This window comes from Bufo bufo, chromosome 2 (assembly GCF_905171765.1).
Source record: "Bufo bufo chromosome 2, aBufBuf1.1, whole genome shotgun sequence".
NCBI classification, from domain to species: Eukaryota; Metazoa; Chordata; class Amphibia; order Anura; family Bufonidae; genus Bufo; species Bufo bufo.
The window spans coordinates 428,535,769-428,556,329 of NC_053390.1; the positions used below are offsets into that span (position 1 = coordinate 428,535,769).

The 20,561-nt window shown below is 43.7% G+C and overlaps 1 protein-coding gene across 2 annotated transcripts in view; it reads left to right on the forward strand.

Annotated features, from left to right (window-relative positions):
• The window catches only part of LOC120991575 (protein FAM166B-like), a 54,443-nt gene extending 34,368 nt beyond the window's left edge, over positions 1 to 20,075 (forward strand). The window contains exons 2-5 of one of the 2 annotated variants that reach the window (XM_040420356.1): positions 8,143 to 8,336; positions 11,294 to 11,517; positions 16,139 to 16,328; positions 19,956 to 20,075. In XM_040420356.1, coding sequence (XP_040276290.1) covers positions 8,143 to 8,336; positions 11,294 to 11,517; positions 16,139 to 16,328; positions 19,956 to 20,053 — 706 coding nt within the window. In that variant the 3' untranslated portion in view covers positions 20,054 to 20,075. The remainder of the gene's footprint in view (positions 1 to 8,142; positions 8,337 to 11,293; positions 11,518 to 16,138; positions 16,329 to 19,955) is intronic. The other variant, XM_040420357.1, reaches the window with a different exon arrangement.
• Positions 20,076 to 20,561: the final 486 nt, after the last annotated feature.

Here is a 20,561-nt window from a genome sequence, read left to right on the forward strand (position 1 = left end):
ATAGATGCATTTCAGATGTTGCACAGTATGTTGTACCCAGTTCGTTCCACTGGAAACATACATTCCATATATTATTTGAGGTCTCCTGAGAGCAGCAGGGCTCAGATGGGATATGTCCAGCTATTGTCACTAGAGCCTCATACTCCATAAATGTGGGGCTCCTGGGTATGTCAATACCCGGAAGTAAACCAGATGTGGGTATCTGCTGGGCACACAACAGGGCTTAGAGGGGAAGGAGTGGCATGCTACATGTATTAGTTGCATGGAGTATATTAGGGTAAATAATAGTGATTATCGAGCATCAAAGTGTTCGGGTGCTTGGGTGCTCTGGCCAAACACATCGGTATGCTCGGGTGCTTGGTAGTATAATGGGAGAGCCTGAGCATTAAACCAGGAACCCCCTGCTCTGAAGAGGGGAGAGTGCCTGGTTCATAGGAAAAGGTCAGAAATTGATGGAAACACCACCGAAATGGTTCGGGAACAGCATGGGTAAGATGTATTGATGCATCTTGGACTCCCAGGTCGCTGCTGGGAACCATGTTGTCCGAGTAGTACGGCACTTTTAAAGACTGACAATAATACGCTCAAAAAAAAAAAGAAAACCAAAGGGCTCAGGTGCTCTGGTGCTCGAGTAGAACACTTTGGGATGCTCGGGTGCTCTACAGAGCACCAGAGCACAATGGAAGTCAATGGGAGAACCAGAATTAAACGAGGCACCCCCTGCTCTGAAGAGGGGAGGGGTCTGGTTCACAGGAAAAGGTCAGAAATTGATGGAAACACCACTGAAATGGTTCGGGAACAGCATGGGGGAGGATGTGTGGATGCATCTTAGAGACCCAGGTCGCTGCTTGGAACGATGTTGTCCGAGTAGTACGCCACTTTTACAGACTGACAATAATCAATATTTACTTGTATATAAAGTGCAAGTGCTGCCAAAAATTACAAGGAAGAGGTACTCCAATACAACCTGTATATCACATAATGGAGGGCCTCATTCACATTGTGGTACAATAGTTCAGGTAGTGGGACTCCTACACTCATAAAGCCTATGCACTAAGTGAAAGGGCTGCCAAAAATTACAAGGAACCGGCACTCCAAAACACCCTTTGTTACACATAAAGGAGTGCATCATACACACCCTTGAAAAATTATGATTAATGGCCTGCTGGTGACCCCCAAAAACATTTGGAGCAAGGGCCTGCTGATCTGACCATCTAAAACCTTAGGGGCGAGGGCCTGCTGCCGCATTGGTGACTCTAGATAACCTCTGGGCGATTGCATGTCCCCGTGACGGCAACGATCCATTTGGATGTCTGCCCTATCAACTTTCAATGTTCTTTTCTGCGCCTACCATGTTGATCACGGGTAACGGGGAATCAGGGTTCGATGCCGGAGAGGGAGCCTGAGAAAGGGCTACCACATCCAAGGGAGGTTAATGGCTGAAATCTGATTTGCTGTTGTTGCCTTGCCCCTTTTTTTCCCTAATTGTGAACAATCCAGAGAGGGTGGGTCAAGTTATTAAAGCACAAGCATGCAAGGAAGGCAGCAGGCGCGTGGCAATTACTCACTCCCGACTCGGGGAGGTAGTGACGAAAAATAACAATACAGCACTCCTAAGCGGCCCTGTTATTGGAATGAGTACACTTTCCGTTAACAAGGATCTATTGGTGGGCAAGTCTGGTGCCAGCAGCCAACTTGCTCCCGGCCTCCATAACGTTCACCCAGTGTGCCATCATGGTGAGGATTCTGTTGACCAGACTCTTGGCTACTGAGACTGGACTTGTACGTGAGGGCCTGCTGCCGCTTTGTTGGCTCTAGATAACTTCTAGGTGATCGCATGTCCCTGTGACGGCGACAATCCATTTGGATGTCTGCCCTATCAACTTTGGAGCAATTTTTCAACAAGGACCTTCTGGTATAGCACCGTTTTGCTTGTCCTCTCCACCAGAGGAATGAGAGATGAGAAGATCTCTTTGTAGTGGGGGTCGAGAAGGGTGAACAACCAGTAATCTGTGTTGTCTAAAATGCGTATAACGCGTGGGTCGTGGGAAAGGCAGCCTAACAAGAAGCCAGCCATGTGTGCCAGAGTACCAACAGGCAAGACTTCGCTGTCGTCATCAGAAGGTGAGCTGACCCTGTAAAAGATTGTAGGTGAGGGCCTGCAGGTGAGCTGACCCTGTAAAACATTATATACGAGGGCCTGCAGTTGAGCTGACCCTGTAAAACATTATATGCAAGGGCCTTCAGTTGAGCTGACCCTGTAAAACATTATATGAAGGGGCCTGCAGTTGAGCTGACCATGTAAAACATTATATGCGAGGGCCTGCAGTTGAGCTGACCCTGTAAAACATTATATGCGAGGGCCTGCAGTTGAGCTTACCCTGTAAAACATTATATGCGAGGGCATTATATGCGACGAATAAGCATGTTGATATGATGGAATAGGAGGAGGACGAGGATGAGAAAAGGATGATTTAACAATATACCCTATTTTGTGGTGGAAGGGGTGCATGGGAATACAGTGTATTGAGTACATTAAACAACACATTTAAAGTGCCTTTGTTCATCCGCTTTCCTCTGGTGGAGTCGAAAAGTCTGGGGAAATCCAGGCCTTGTTAATTTTTATAAGAGTCAACCTGTCAGCATTTTCAGTTGACAGGCGGATACGCTTATCTGTTATAATGCCACCAGCAGCACTAAATACCCGCTCAGACAAAATGCTGGCGGCAGGGCAGGCCAGCACCTCCAAGGCGTAGAGCGCCAGTTCGTACCACGTGTCCAGCTTGGACACCCAGTAGTTGTAAGGTACTGAGGGATCACCATCTTCCAAAACTTTTCCCTCCTTGTGACAATAGGCAGCGCATCAGGGTGAGGGTGCTGACGGGGTGTCATGAAACTGTCCCAGGCCTTGGAGAGTGTTGCCCTGCCTCTGTTGAAACTGCTGTGTGTTTCCCTTGTCTCTACTCGTTGGTTTCCCAAGGAAGTATGGACTCTGCCACCAGCGTTGTCAGATGGAAATTTTTGGAGCAATTTTTCTACAAGGACCTTCTGGTATTGCACCGTTTTGCTCGTCCTCTCCACCTGAGGAATGAGAGATGAGAAGTTCTCTTTGTAGCGGGAGTCGAGAAGGGTGTCTTCGCTGTCATCATCAGGAGGATCACTCTCAATCTCCTCATCCTCTTCCTCCTCTTCTGCCCACCCACGCTGAATAGATGGAATTAAACTTTCATGGGTACTACCCTCTGTAGCGGAGGCACCCGTCTCCTGCTCCTCCTCCTCTTCATTGTCCAATTAGCGCTGAGAAGACGGACGGAGGGTGGTCTGGCTATCACCATATGTAATGTCTTCAGCCATTTCCACCTCTTCCACATTCAAAGCGTCGTCCTTAATTGTGAGCAGCGAGCTTTTGAGTAGACACAGAAGTGGGATGGATATGCTAATAATAGCATTATCGCCGCTCACCAACTGTTGATTCCTCAAAGTTTCTTAAAACGTCACAGAGGTCAGACATCCATGCCCACTCCTCTCTTCTGATTAGCGGAAGCTGACTGGAAAGGCGATGACCATGTTGTAGCTGGTATTCCACTACTGCCCTCTGCTGCTCACAAAGCCTGGCCAACATGTGGGACATGGAGTTCCAGCATCTGCTCACGTCGCACAACAGCCGGTGAGCTGGCAAGTTAAAGCACTGCTGCAGCATTGACAGACCGGCTGAAGCTGTCGATGACTTGCGGAAATGTGCACACACACGGCGCACCTTCACCAGTAGCTCAGGCAAATTCGGGTAGTTTTTGAGAAACCGCTGAACCACTAAGTTTAAGACGTGGGCTAGGCATGAGATGTGTCTGAGCTTACCGAGCTCCAAAGCCACCAACCTAGTTACAGCCATTATCACACACAACCATGCCTGGTTGTAGGTTGAGTGGTGAGAGCCTCAGCTCAGTCTGGTCTCTTATCCCCTGCAACAGCTCTGCGGCGGTGTGCTGTTTGTCCCCTAAGCATATCAGCTTCAGCACGGCCTGTTGACGCTTCCCCACTGCAGTGGTACACTGCTTCCAGCTACCGGCTGATGGCTGACTGGTGCTGCACGCGGATAATTCGGAGGTGTAGGTGGAAGAGGAGGCGAAGGAGGAGAAGTCGGGGTTGGAGCCACTAACATAGGTGCTGGTGGAAACCCTGATGGAATTAGGGCCCGCACTCCTCAGCATCGGTAGTACCTGTGCCATCCAAGGGTACGACTCGCTTCCGGCCTCCACAATGTTCATCCAGTGTGCCGTCAGGGAAATGTAGCGTTCCTGGCCAAATGCACTTGTCTATGTGTCCGTGGTTAAGTGGACCTTGGTCAGGGCACGTGTGGCGTTTTGGGACACATGTTGGTGTAAGGCGGGCACGGCACACCTTGAAAAATAGTGGCGGCTGGGGACAGAGTACCGCGGGACGGCTGCCAACATCAGGCTGCGGAAGCCCTCAGTGTCCACAAGCCTAAATGGCAACATTTCCAGGGCTAGTAATTTTGAAAGGTGCGCATTTAGTGCTATGGCCTGTGGATGGGTGGCTGGGTATTTGCGCTTGCGTTCAAATGCCTGGGGTAATGACATTTGGATGCTGTGCTGGGACAGGGAAGTAGATGTGGTCGCTGATGGTGCTTGCGAAGGTCCAGGTGCAGGGAAGGAGGCATCCTTGCCTGCGCCTTCGACAGGCGATGGGCCAGCACGTACCATAGGGGAAGAGGAGGCAGTGGTGTTACTCGCAGACACAGTTTGTGGACCCAGGCGTTCGTCCCACTTATTACGGTGCTTGGATGCCATGTGGCTGATCATGCTGGTGGTGGTGAGATTTCTAGTGTTCACGCCCCAGCTCATTTTGGTGTGGCACAGGTTGCAAACTACTATTCTTTTGTCTTCCGCACTTTCCTCAAAAAAGTGCCATACTGTGGAACACCTACCCCTTGGCAAGGGAGATTTATGCAAGGGTGTGCTCCGTGGAACAGTTGCGGGCCCGCCTTCTCCCTTTTGCTACCCCACTGCCTCTTCCAGCCTGTTTCAGTGCTGCAGATCCTTCCCCCTCTGTACTGCTGTCCTCGCTCAGCTTTCCACCTTCCCAGGTTGGGTCAGTGACCTCATCGTCCACCACCTCCTCTTCCACTTCCTCACTCACTCATGTGTCTCATCCTCTTCATCAACCTCTTGAGACAGTAATTGCGGTTGACTCATTAGCAACTGTGTCTCATTATCATCCACCTCATTAAACACTAATTGCCGTTCCCCACCGTCATGTATTTGTGACTGTGGATGCTCAAGAGGTTTGGAATCAGGGCACAAGATCTCATGTCCCTCTTCAAGCGTGCTAGGCGAGAGGGCCAAATCAAGTAATGGTGATGAAAAAAGATACTCAGAATTTCCGAGTGTGGGATCACACTCGGAAATCAGACTCTCCATGGTGGGTGGAAGGAGGATCAGGGAGAGGATTCTGTTGATCAGACTCTTGTGGGATCAGACTCTCCATGGTGGGTGGAAGGAGGATCAGGGAGAGGATTCTGTTGATCAGACTCTTGGCTACTGAGACTGGACTTGGTGGAAGACAGGGTGGTGCTTAACTAACTGGAAGCATTATCTGCTACAATCCAAATGACCACCTGGTCGCACTGGTCTGACTTCAAGTGTATCATGGATGATTGTTTTTCTTGTGCTCTGGCAGCAGGCACAGTTTCAAAGCTCCTAGAGCCACGGCCTCTGCGTGAACCATCAGCATCACGGCCATTTCCCCGTCCTTTACTGCTCGCCTTGCGCATATTAAATGTTATATGCACGCTTGACACACAAGATGTGGCATGGATGTCACAGTTCACAGCAAGCACAGTATATGGAAAAAGTATGGAAAAGTATGGAAAAAGGAAAGACAGAAGGTATAATACAGATGTCTCTAGTCACCATCTAAAGAAAAATTATTGAAAATGATGGAAAAAATATTTAAATTTTCAGTTATATTTCTCTAATTTCTGGCCCTGAAACACAGAAGGTATTGGACAGCTGTCACAAGTCACTGCTGACACCCTCTATAGAAAAAGTATTGAAAATGATGAAAAAAATATAGTAATTTTCAGTTATATTTCTCCAATCTCTGGCCCTGACACACATAAGGTATTGGACAGATGTCTCTAGTCACTGCAGACACCCTCTATAGAAAAACTATTGAAAATGATGGAAAAAATATAATATTTTTTAGTTATATTTCTCCAATCTCTGGCCCTGACACACAGAAGGTATTAGATAGGTGTCTCTAGTCACTGCTGACACCCTCTATATAAAAAGTATTGAAAATGATGGAAAAAAATATTAATTTTCTGTTATATTTCTCCAATTTCTGGCCCTGACACACAGAAGGTATTGGACAGATGTCTCTAGTCACTGCAGACATCCTCTATATAAAAATTATTGAAAATGATGGAAAAAATATAGTAATTTTCAGTTATATTTCTCCAATCTTTGGCCCTGACACACAGAAGGTATTGGACAGATGTCACTAGTCACTGCAGACACCCTCTATAGAAAAAGTATTGAAAATGATGGAAAAAATATATTAATTTTCAGTTATATTTCTCAAATTTCTGGCCCTGACACACAGAAGGTATTGGACAGATTTCTCTAGTCACTGCAGACACCCTCTATATGAAAAGTATTGAAAATGATGGAAAAAATATATTAATTTTCAGTTATATTTCTCCAATTTCTGGCCCTGACACATAGAAGGTATTGGACAGATGTCTCTAGTCACTGCAGACACCCTCTATATAAAAAGTATTGAAAATGATGAAAGTAAAAATTTGTACGGTAGCTATAAAATACTGCCAGCCTGCCACCACACACAATAGTCCTAAAAAGGACTCTTGGGTCTTTGAAACATTTTTCTACTGAATTGATTGCGATCAGACTCCCTACACTCTCTGTCCCTTCCGAAGCGCAGCTCTCCCTGACTACAAATGAGCCGAACATGCTTCATCGGATGCTATATGGCCATATCTGTTTTGCAGTCCACAAACTGCGGATTTACAAAATTCAGATACCACCCGAGTGCATCCCATACTTTTCATGGGCCCCATTGTCAAAATGCCTGACCTTGTCCGCAATGGATGAAAATAGAACATATTCTGTAATTTTCGCCACCTCAGCACAGAGGTGGAAAGCACACTGTTAGCATCTGTGTGCGGTCTTCTTTTTTTTCCCATCCCCTTAGAAATGAACGGGTCTTGGTGCAATCCAGAAAAACTGCAGATCTCACATGGACTGAAAATACAGTCATAGGCCTATAGCTTGTGAAACTATATAAAGTAGAAAAGTATATATAAATATACTTTCTAAACTAGCAGACACTAAACTACAACTACACTACACAGACAACTACTTAAATAAATAAAACAAATACATATTTTTTCCAGTTTTTTTCTCTCTGCAAATTTTCCTCACCATAAACCTAACTATTGGAGCAGTTCCCTAATACTAAACTTGAAGGTCTTTTACGAAATATTTTTATTGATGACCTATCCTCTGGATGCGTCTTTAGTATCTTATCAGTGGGGGTCTCCACATAGTAAAATGTCCCCTAGACTGTCTCTCATACAGTATGATGTTCCCTTAGGGGTTCTAAACCTTTATATTACTGATGATCAATCCTTTAGGATAGGGGATAACTATCAGAACGGTGGGGGTCCTACCACTGGGACCCCCAGTGTTCACAAAAATGGGGGCCCCCTTACCCCCTTGCTGCTTCCCTAAAATGAATGGAGCGCTGTACTTGAATATCTCCGGAACTCCTATAGAAATGTGCGACTGGTCATTTTAAGGGAACAGCAAGGAGTCTGCAGGGGGTACGGGGCCTCTGTTCTAGTGATTGTTAGGGTCCCAGTGGTAGGACCCCCACCAATCTGATAGTTATCCCCTATCCTGTGGATAGTGGAAAACTTGTACCTACTGGAACACCCCTTTAAGACTATGGCTCAGTAGACATAGCCTGTTGTAAACCACCATGGTTTTTGATGATCTAACATGAAAGCTATGAAAAATAAAAACTACTTCCCTGTTATTTTATAGTATTCATTCTGTCATAAGACATATCTCATTGCATTTCCTTTACGTTTTCCTTTAGTTATACAGCTTACACTCCAAAGCTCCGCAGTGAACAAGGTAAAATATATGGCAATGCTACTCTAAGATCAGCCAACTATGAACCTGGCCTCCAAAGTTGTGCAGGCAATTGCATTCCTTCCTTTAATTTGGAGCTGGGTGGAAAAGTTTCTAATTTTTCAAAAGAAGATGCAGAAAGCTGGAACAATCATCATGGTATGTTTGATTTTGTTACATACTATACAATATCATTATACCTTGATCATCTTCAAATTGTATATTGGTCAGTTGGCAGTCTGTCTCCAGGAATGCTGAGTGCCGGGTGCTTGCTCTCCTGACCTGTGTCTTTGTTACTCTACCCTGACTTGTGTGGTCAGCCTGGTTATTCATTAATGTCTTTATGTCCTGTCTGTGAACGCCATGCTTCCGGTTCCGTATGAGTTCCAGGTTTGTTTGCATGTCTGTCTGAGAATGCCATGCTCGATGTATCCAGGTTCCGCATGGGATCAAAGAATGTTTGCATATCTGTCTGTAAACGCCATGCTGCCTGTACCTTAATACTCATGGTTTCCAGGCTATGTAACTGTTTCAAAACTTGAATTCAAAGGATTTGAGAATGAATAAGCTTACTCATGCTAAGTGAATAAATATATATATATTTTGATTAAATATAAGATAACACAGACAAATCACATACTGAATAGTAAAAAAGTAAATACATCACTAGCCTAAATATGCAACATGATGGGGTGAGACTCATGGTCATGTTGGTCATGCTATAACACATGGCTGTCTACCACGTTATAACACATGACCGACACCCCAGGGTGTACAAGAGATAGGGCTAATCAATACTTACATCATACCTAGGATGAAGTTCCAGCAGGAGTCCCCAAAATGTATATGTGCAAACCAGAGTTATTCCCATCAGCTCTCCTCCAGTGTGCATGACGCATGTCTATGAGATCACTCAGGAATGTAGTGGTTATCAGCACAATGGGGGATGGGTACTTCTCTAACCCACTACATTACAAGGGAAAGTTTATTATACAGAATATTAAAAGTAAGAAAAAGAGACAGAAATAAAGGGGACAGAACCAATCAGTACTTAAAAATACCCTTACAATACAGTAACCATTTTTCTATGTTGTAATGTCTTCATGTCCTATCTGTGAACGCCATGCTTCCGGTTCCACATAGCTTCCAAGTATGTTTGCATGTCTGCCTGAGAACACCATGCTCCCTGTTCTGCATGGGTTCCAAGCATGCTTGTATTTCTCTGATTATGGTCTGATCTGTGTTCGCCATACTCAGTGTATCCTAATTTGCATGGGTTCCTGCCTATCTGGGTGTCACGGACGTTTCCCGACAGGTTGCAGGAGATCAGTGAGACTGTCAATACATGGTTTGATCTGACATGTTTTCCGTTTGGATCAAATAACGTCTGTGTTGTTTCTGGTTCTTGCATTGTCTCAGCTGAGTTCCTGGTGCTTGCATTGCTCCTTTGAAGTTAAAGGGGGTTTCCCATCTCAGACAATGGGGGCATATCGCTAGGTCCCACCGCTGGGAGCTGCACCTACAATGAGAACGGAGTGGGGAAATGAATGTAGGGCACACTGCGCATGCGCAACCACCCTCCATTCATTTCTATGGGGCCTGCCGAAAATAGCTGAGCGTTGGCTCGGTTATTTCCATCTGACCCATAGAACTGAATGGGAGCAGCGTGCGCTCCCATTCACTTCTATGGGAGCAGCGGGGAGCAGCACTTGGTGGTGGATGGACCCCAGGAAATCCGGGGTCCTCTAGCCACAGCTTTCCCCGCTCCGTTCTCATTGTAGGTGCGGGTCCCAGCGGTGGGACCTGCACCTATCAGACAATGGGGGCATATCCTAGCGATATTCCCCCATTGTCTGAGATGGGAATTCCCCTTTAAGTCTTTCTATTCCCTTTTGTATATTGTTTGGGTTCTGTGTGTCGCATTTCCCTATTGTTTGTATTAGGCCTGAAGGAGACTCCTGTTCGTCCTTCCTTTTGGATGAACAGGCAGTCTCATCCCTGCCATTAGTACCAGGGTCCTATAGGGCTAGATAGGACTCAAGGTATTACTGCGTATTCACTCACCTACCTTTTGGGGTCTGGTAGTCAGTCAGGATTTTGGTTAGGGTTTTCACTAGTAGGTGTCCATCGTCCTTCCCTAGTTCTCAGGCCTGATTCCCTGTTCCCCCCCTTCCCTCCTATGCTCGATGTGGTGTTTCCCTCCCACACCAAAGCGTGACACTGGGTCTGTCTGTGATCCTGTATCCTAGTCTTGTGTCTGAACAGTGTTCTATACTGTATGCCTGGATTGCTGGTGCCTTGCACCAGTGTCTCTGTTTTCTTGCTGGTCAGCTGCCAAGTGTACCATGCCAGGTAGCAGTCCAGTCACCCCCTGCAGCGAATACCAGATCCTTGTCTAGGGGTTAAAGGGTGAAAACCAGGGGAGCACTGTAATAACTCCCTTAGGGTTTGGCCAAAGTCAAGATGATCACTTGGCACAGCGGTTACACTTTTGCCACAAATCCACCTGATCCATACAGCTTGCTCAGCTATGAAACCCGCTGTCCATCTTAGTTGTGGTTCCTTCCTGGCCTGGTTTATTCTGATTGTTTGTGCCTGGTACATTTGCTTAATAAAACATTAATTTAGGCTTTCTCTGGATCTTTTTGTCTGTTCTGTGTATGCTTGTGATACAGTATGTTCAGAGGTTTTACTGCAGTCTGGAGGCTCAGAAAGCTTAAGGACCTGTGATGACGTCATCACAGGTTCTGCACCATCTCATAAAGGAATTACACTAACACTTCTGTCAATGGTCACTAAGTGAAACATATCAGTACATTCATCTGAGCTAGTCCTACAAAACATTGTGTCTGGTTTAACAGCAAACTTCCTGGTCACAGATTCCCTTTAAATTGATATAATGAAGATGATTTTTCAATACTAGTTCAAACATGTCAACACTGCACCAGTATCTCTCCTATGTTCAGCGTGTGCCGCATTCATCAACAGGACGCGAAGAACGTGAAGTGGGCCAAAAAAACATCAGGGTAAACTGCTGTATGTCATGGTTACAACAAAATCACAGGCATTGTTAATAGAAAATTGTATAACTTGACATTTCCTTCTCTCAATTCAAGGATATTTTCATCCATCAAGTGGGAAGTATTTTTATACTCAAAGAAACCACACTTATGACGGAAATCCTCAGACCTCATCTGCAATAAAAGTGATAGAGGAAATAAAATATGATCTTAGCACACCTGCAAAATGTACTTTACCTGAAAAGGACAGATGGGCTTCAATAAGAGAGGGTAGCCTAAGAGAGAGGTCAAAGCATAATGGGAGAAGGCAGAATGAGCAGGTTTGTTCTTGTATTACTTTACAAAATTGTTATATATGTGTACAAAATTTGTGTAAGGTTATATATACAGTATAAAAGCAAACAAGGACTGCAAGTAGCAGCACACTGTTATATGCATAAAGGCACATGCAAACACTGGAAACATGAATAAAAGTACAGTAACTGCAGTAGTAACTGCATTACTGCTATATTAATACTACATAAAAAAATTAAAAGCTCTTTGCGCACATTTTTGATCAAAATTGAGTTGGGCACATCTATTAACGACAAGGTGGCTTCCAACAGATGAGACCTACACTAACAGACTTTACTCTCTTGTGTTATAACCTACAACATTCATGGCTAGGTACAATCTAGCTATATGATACTCTGATTAGAAGCACTAGGCAGATGGGCAGGAGTGCACAATCTAAAGAGGGGAAGCTCCCTACATGTACAGTATAATTCAATACTTTTATGCATAATTTGGAGGTGCTGGTCTTTTTTTTGTATATATATGTGTCAACATTATATATATATATAAAAGATTATTTGAAATTACAACTATACATTGAGGGCAGTCTGCGAACTTTAAGTGGCCATCAAACAAAAAAAACAAATAGTGGCTCAATGTTATAGGAGGATCCAAACTGACAAAAGGCGTGGCCAACACACACAAGTAGGTGGGGCTAGCATCACCACAGTGGAGTACAAAATACTGCCCCAGCAGCTGCCCCTCTGTGGTGGCCAGCGCAAGATGCCGCATGCTGAGGCTGAGATGGTGAGGTGCAGGCCACAGCAGTGAGTCTGCTCTACCAACAGCATACTGCCTGGTAATACAGGAGAATACAGTGGGACTTACCTCTTATATCCAGTGACATCTCCTCTGAAGTAGACATTCTCTTTCCTCCTTTTTGTGCATTCGTTCAAGACCACTATGTCAACTTCTTTTAGCCACATCTCATCTGTGCAGAGACTGTGACTGTCACAGTGGGGAGTGGGGGAAACTCCCCCCCCCCCCCGTTCAAAGTCTGAAATTGAGGAAAGCCACTAGGCCTGGAAGCCAGGATAAGGGAGAAGGACACCTCCTATCGCCACCCTCATCCTATCCCTGACTGTATGAGCCGCCCTCGAAGGTAGCGGGGCTCATACTCTCGAACCTGGGCCCTACTGACTCTATCGGTCCCTGCAATATGGAAGTCAGGAATAAGAGACGGCCGATTCATCCACGACACGGATAAATTGGAGTCTCCTGCAGGCCTAGTAACAAGGAGGAGACAGCAAGCAACCACTGAACGTCAGGTAAGTATCCTGTGGCCAGGGAAAGCGCACACATATGCATAAACAGCAACACGTTGCCACCAGCAACCAGCATGCACAGCGAAAGTGTCACGGCAAACAACCTCCAAGCTGTGACAGTGACACACTCATCTTTGGTTCCCCACTTTTAAATCATCCTCCCCACTTTCACAATACAAATTTCCCATCCTGGTGCCCTAACTGTGTCATCCTGCCGCTCCCCCCCCCTCCCCAATACGGAGCGTGCTTTGCTCCCCAATGTACTGCGGAAAAAATATTGCCCACAGTAGTAAAAATTCCCTCTATAGAGCCTCCAGCAATAAAACTGCCTTTGGATTGTGCCCCCAGTAATGTCCACTTAATGCCTCCAGCAATAATAATGTTCACTATTGTGCCCCCAGTAATAATATTGCCCCCATTTAGTGCTCCTACCAACAATAATGCCCCCAGCAATAATAATTCTTCTTATAGTGCCTCTACCAATAATAATGCCCCCAGCAATAATAACTCTTCTTATAGTGCCTCTACCAATAATAATGCCTGCTATTCTGCCCTTTGTAATAACAATGCCCCCTATAAAGCCCCCACCAATAGTAATGTCCCCTGTTGTGCACACAGTTAGAATATTGCCCCCAGTAATATCCTATAATAACCCCAGTATTAAACATGTCATCATAGTGCCCCTGGCCCCTGTAATGCCCCCAGTATTGCCCTCTATAGCACCTTTACCTTTAGTACCTCTATCATCATCTTCATAGTGCCTCCACCTATAATAATGCCCACCTATTGTGACCCCAGCAATAACAATGCTCTCTATTGTGCCCACAGTTATAACAGTGTCCCCCGTAATGCTCTTTAGTGCTCCCAGCATTAAACATGTCCCCATAGTGCCCCCTGTAATACCCCTATAGTTCCCACAGTAAAGCCATATAGTAATTCCCCCAGTATTACACATGTCCCCATAGTGTCCCCAGTATTACACATGCCCCCATAGTGCCCCCAGTATTACATATGCTGCCATAGTGCCCCAGTATCACATATGATCTCATAGGGCTCCCGGTATTGCATATACCCCCTATAGTTTGCCTATCAATGCCCCCAGTATTATACAATCCCCATTGGTTCCCATGTGCGGCATCCCAGAGAAAGAAGTAATGATGACATCATCACAGTGCCTGTATTCAGGAGCAAGTGGTTGCAATAATGTTATTCTGCTGCCTGTGCCATTCTACTACCACATACTGTTAGCTTCAGGTCTAGTAGCTTGAGGTCTATGAGGGCATACAGCAGGCCAAGGAGACATAGGTGAGTATTTATCTGTATCACCGTTCTGAGTAAATGGAAGCAGTTGAATTCAGGAGGGCACCTGCAGCCACTGGGCAGATATGCAGAGAGTGCCAGAATGTTATGTAGCTGGCAGTTGGCCATCAGAAGGGCTTGGGAGGCCTACTGGGCATCAACCCACTGGGAATCATCCCAGTAGGGTCTTTGGCCAGTTCACCCCTGTATATGTTACATTATTTAAAGACTCTATATCTGGACATAAACATATGTAAGGTGTACCTCCTTTTTCAGATACCCTTTGCGAGCAGGGAATTCTGCCATGTACTTTCCATTAACATGTCAACAACTACAGAGCTTTCTCCTCACACAGTTGTACTTTGGCTAAAGGTAGACTCAGCTGAGCATCCATCTTTATCCAATAAGGGCAAGTAAGGCAGGTAACCTCTGGCAAATGATTGCAGAAAAAACGGTCCCAGTATGCTTACTTCCAACATTCCTAATCCTCATTACCCATTGGGACGTTCCTATACGCATAATATTTATTTTATTTACTCTTTATTTTACATTTTTATTAAAGAATTATAGCTTTTCAAGTGAAAATAAGATGCACACAGGAATCTGTACAGAGTAATTGTCAAATACAACCAGTATGAAGCAAAAGGGAACAAAATAAAAGGCAAAATAGGTTCTATACGTTTTGTATAACTCGTCCACATACAACAAACAGGGAAGTAACAATATATGAAGACAGTGTATAACTTGCAGCTTGTAGGGAGGTAACACTAGATCATGGGCAAAGCATATTTCATAAAAACCATACAGGAAGTCCCATAAGTGAGCCTAGGGATACCCCATTTGTGGAAAACATCCCAATTTCAAAATGACTACCTCTACCTATTTTTTTTTAACTGTATCCATAAATCCTATTTCTTTGTGAAACCAGCTGTTCTGTGGGAATGTACAGCAAACAGTTTTTCCATGTCACAGGAAATGTGTTGATAAATTGATGTCGTAAGAAATTTAGACTGTGTTAAGTTCTTTAAAGGGGTTGTTTCATCTGAGACATTGGTGGCATATTGCTAGGATATTCTACCAGTGTTAGGTGCGGCCGCCCTCCAATCCTTCATATGGGACTGCCGAAAATAGCCGAGCACTGACTCAGCTCTCTCCGGCATTCCCATAGGATTGAATGGTGTTGTAACTTGATCGGTGCGCTCTCCATTAATTTCTATGGGACTCCTGAAAATAGCCGAGCACGTGTGCTTGCAGAACTCCCATATAAATTCATGGAGAGCATGCCATGCATATGTGATGCACTTTCATTCACTTTCGGTGGCCACCTCTGAGGCACGCACCTATCTCTAAAACAGGCCACCGAAAGTATCTGAAACTATCTGACTTAGATGGCATATCCTAACGATATGCCATCAAATTCCCAGATGAAACAACTCCTTTATTAGTCAAAGGAAATTTCCAAGACTTGGCTATCATTAATCTAGTGGCTACAATTATGTAGCCAATTGTTTGTAAACTCAGGAAAATCAGATAATCCCCAAAAACATAGTGCTAAAGAAGGGGGATGAGGAAATGTTGATTCCTGTCACCTTTCGGAGAATTTATAGACAGTTGGCGATCCTGGTAATATACAGTATTAGGTGAGTTGCAGAGCTATAAAATGCCATTGACTCACACTAACTGTTTATACTATCTGTGTGTGCTATGTACAGAAACTCCATTGTATCATATGAAATGCAGCATAACACTGCTCTCTCCTGGAGAAACCTATCACAAGCAGGAGTCGGGAGAGACAACCCATAAAGAAAAGCAGACAACCCATAAATGACATGTCAACAAAACAGGCATACACAAGGCATGCACAAGAGGCTCTACATTATTCTCCAATATAAGTATATACTGCACTATATAGACAAAAATGTGCTGGAGTGCTGCATTACATATAAAAGCATCCTTACCCTTTCAAATACAATGCCTTTTGGGGGGGGGAAAACTGTGAAAATATTGTGTGGTTTCAGTCATGCATATGTTTTTCTTTGTAAAGACAGGTGAAGTGCCTGGTCATCCTTCTTACAGAAATGAAAATCTGAAAAACATCTTCAAGGAAGATTTGATAGGAAGCTATCCTTCTACAAAGTTATCACATACAAATGATTATCTACAAAGAAGACAAGGGAAATTAATATACAGAGCAAACAGTGGCCTCCTCCCTAACTATTCAGGATATACACCCGGTACAGTAGTATTACTTTTCAAATTAGATCTAATTACCGCATTTTCCGTTTTATAAGACGTGCATTTTTCCTCAAAGCACTCATTAGTATGCAGGATGTGCGGCTAGCGGTGATTGTAGCACTGCTATCGCTGACTGGTCTACTTCCAGGCACCCACTGTGATGTGTCTTGACTGCGTACAGTATCAGGACATAAGCTTGCACTATGACTTGATATTGTGTGATGTCGCAGCGCAGCGCTGGCAGTAGACCAGGGAGCGGTGAATGCAGCAAGGGCGCCGTGTGGAGCAGGAGAAGTAAATTTATTTTATTTTTTAATGTCTTATCTCAGGTCTGATAAAGATTGAGCGTCTAATTTGGGAGGGGGCCTGATCTGAGGTCTCATAAAGATTGGGAGTCTGATTGGGGTCTGATCTGAGGTCTGATGAAGATTGGGCATCCTGATTTGGGGGTCTGATGAAGATTGAGCATCTGATTGGGGGTCTAATCTGAAGTCTGATGAAGATTGGGGGTCTGATCTGAGGTCTGATGGGAAAAAAAAATCCGTAATTTCCTCCTATAAAACCTAGGTGTGTTTTATGATCAGGTACAGTCAGGTCCATAAATATTGGGACATCAACACAATTCAAAAATTTTTGGCTCTATACACCACCACAATGGATTTGAAATGAAACGAAGATGATATGCTTTAACTGCAGACTGTCAGCTTTAATTTGAGGGTATTTACATCCAAATTAGGTGAACGGTGTAGGAATTACAACAGTTTGCATATGTGCCTCCCACTTGTTAAGGAACCAAAAGTAATGGGACAATTGGCTTCTCAGCTGCTCCTTGGCCAGGTGTGTGTTATTCCCTCATTATCCCAATTACAATGAGCATATAAAAAGGTCCAGAGTTCATTTCAAGTGTGCTATTTGCATTTGGAATCTGTTGCTGTCAACTCTCAAGATGAGATGCAAAGAGCTGTCACTATCAGTGAAGCAAGCCATCATTAGGCTGAAAAAACAAAACAAACCCATCAGAGAGATAGCAAAAACATTAGGCGTGGCCAAAACAACTGTTTGGAACATTCTTAAAAAGAAGGAACGCACCGGTGAGCTCAGCAACACCAAAAGACCCGGAAGACCACAGAAAACAACAGTGGTGGATGACCAAAGAATTCTTTCCCTGGTGAAGAAAACACCCTTCACAACATTTGGCTAGGTCAAGAACACTCTCCAGGAGGTAGGTGTATGTGTGTCAAAGTCAACAATCAAGAGAAGACTTCACCAGAGCGAATACAGAGGGTTCACCACAAGATGTAAACCATTGGTGAGCCTCAAAAACAGGAAGGCCAGATTAAAGTTTGTCAAACGACATCTAAAAAAGCCTTTACAGTTCTGGAACAACATCCTATGGACAGATGAGACCAAGATCCACTTGTACCAGAGTGATGGTAAGAGAAGAGTATGGAGAAGGAAAGGAACTGCTCATGATCTTAAGCATGCCACCTCATCAGTGAAGCATGGTGGTGGTAGTGTCATGGCATGGGCATGTATGGCTGCCAATGGAACTGGTTCTCTTGTATTTATTGATGATGTGAGTGCTGACAAAAGCAGCAGGATGAATTCTGAAGTGTTTCTGGCAATATTATCTGCTTATATTCAGCCAAATGCTTCAGAACTCATTGGACGGCGCTTCACAGTGCAGATGGACAATGACCCAAAGCATACTGCAAAAGCAACCAAAGAGTTTTTTAAGAGAAAGAAGTGGAATGTTATGCAATGGCCAAGTCAATCTCCTGCCCTGAATCCGATTGAGCATGCATTTCACTTGCTGAAGACAAAACTGAAGGGAAAATGCCCCAAGAACAAGCAGGAACTGAAGACAGTTGCAGTAGAGGCCTGGCAGAGCATCACCAGGGATGAAAACCAGCGTCTGGTGATGTCTATGCGTTCCAGACTTCAGGCTGTAATTGACTGCAAAGGATTTGCAACCAAGTATTAAAAAGTGAAAGTTTGATTTATGATTATTATTCTGTCCCATTACTTTTGGTTCCTTAACAAGTTGGAGGCACATATGCAAACTGTTGTAATTCCTACACCGTTCACCTGATTTGGATGTAAATACCCGCAAATTAAAGCTGACAGTCTGCAGTTAAAGCACATCTTGTTCGTTTCATTTTATATCCATTGTGGTGGTGTATAGAGCCAAAAATGTTAGAATTGTGTCAATGTCCCAATATTTATGGACCTGACTGTATGTCTTATAGTAAAAAATACAGTTAAAAGTTTATAGGTATGGCAACTGTAGTGAATAACTATTTAATGCAGGAATATCTAATTGCAAAAATATTTGACAGAGTTAACAGGTTTTTAAGGGACAGACAGACTGATCTGGTAATTTGGCATTTTTTGAAGCTCAAGCAAAATGGTTAATTGCAGGATATTTAAAATCTGCAACCAAGGTTATAAACTGCAGGAATCTTCTCTCTTCCACTCAAGATACAAGCTTCTCTCTGGAGCTTTGAGCTCTGGACACTTTCATAGGATGTATTCATATTATTGCACAATTGCTAAGGAATGTCATCTTTGATGTTACTTGAAATGTAGAAGAAGCTACAGAGTAATGGAGGTATAAGCTATAGGATTCCTGCTTATTGTACACGTGATAGAATATTTTTAGCAATCAGTGAACTGTGGTCCTCCATGTACAGCTGACAGGAACATGGATTTCGGCTTGTTTCACTTTTAACCAGCAATGAACTTTGTTGTCAAAAATTTTTGTATGACATTCACGTGACTTAGTCCAGCAGTGGCACAATCCAGCAAACTAGGATTTTAACATATAGTTACACCCTTCCCTGTGGCTGGACTACACTTCTTTCCCCTGCACTACCTACTTAGCATCCCCCCTCCCCACACACATAAATATTCCTCTTATCATTTTCCTGGACACTAGGTACTCTAGGTACACTCCCAGGATACCAGGTAGCATCTCACCATCCTGACTAAAATCACATAATCTATCCATCTGCTCCCAACTGGACACCAGATAATCTGCTTTTCTTCTCTTAGTAGATACAAGCTAACCAAAGACACCCAAAATATTAAAATCTCCTTTTGACTTAGTCTTGGCCATTTCAAAGGTATCAATAGAGAGTTGGATATGCATATACATTCACTCTCCATTTATGGGAGTTACAGAAACCTGAGGGAGAACACTTGTAGGCTTCTGTAACCTTTTTTAATTAAACTGTTAAATTATTACATACAATAGATAATAAGACAGTGAATGACTAGGTTGGATGGGGTTATATTTTACTTTTTGAATCAACACCTCTAAAAGCTCTGGACACCTTTGGGGACAATTTTTAATCATTGCATTTCTATTCATTTTTGGGAGACAAATCATTTTTTCAGTTGGTCTTTATTAAACATTTTCAGCCCTTTTCTCTGATTTGTAGCCCAAAATGAGAAGAATACAATACACCCTCAAAGGTGTCCATCACCTTTAAATCTGGGAGTACATTGCTATATGTGTGTACAGTGGATTGGTTAGATGTCATGGAGTAGCAAATGTAAATGGTAATATGGACAAAATATAATTTTGAAAAACAATAGTAAAAATGTTTTTTTTGTTTCAATAGGACAAATGTTTTCTATAGGGTCCACATGGGGAAAGAGTAGTGTAAACGCCATAGGAAAGCTGCATGAGCAAAGATTCCAATGGACATCTCTCTTCTGAAATTTCCACACTTGATTCTGCAACCTGAAATATATGATTTGCTACATATATCAAATAAAATGAAATTCACATTCTATGTATGATGTTGTTTTTATCATTCCATTAAAATCTCCTGGGAAGATCTGTGTTTTGTGTACGACAGCAACTAAACTGCATTGCATGGTCTCTTGAAAGGAAGTAGTAATAGGATTAATATATATGTGCTCTGACTTTTAGTGTTAGGCTTTATATTATCCACTGTACCATGACAGAACTAAGACTAAACCAACTAATAATACTGTGGTGGCTGGATTACTTTCTAAACTATTATAGTCATTAATGTGGCCAATAGAGGACCAGTGAGACCAGTAATCCATTATCATTTACAGCCTAAGTAAGAAACCAGTAGACTAGGATCTACTTGTAAATATCTGACAGGCCCACAGTAGATTACAATGCCTTACAGAGGTTGTTCACCCTCGGGGGCCTTTTGGAGAAACTCCCTAACGTGGCAGAACCTGCGGAGGGA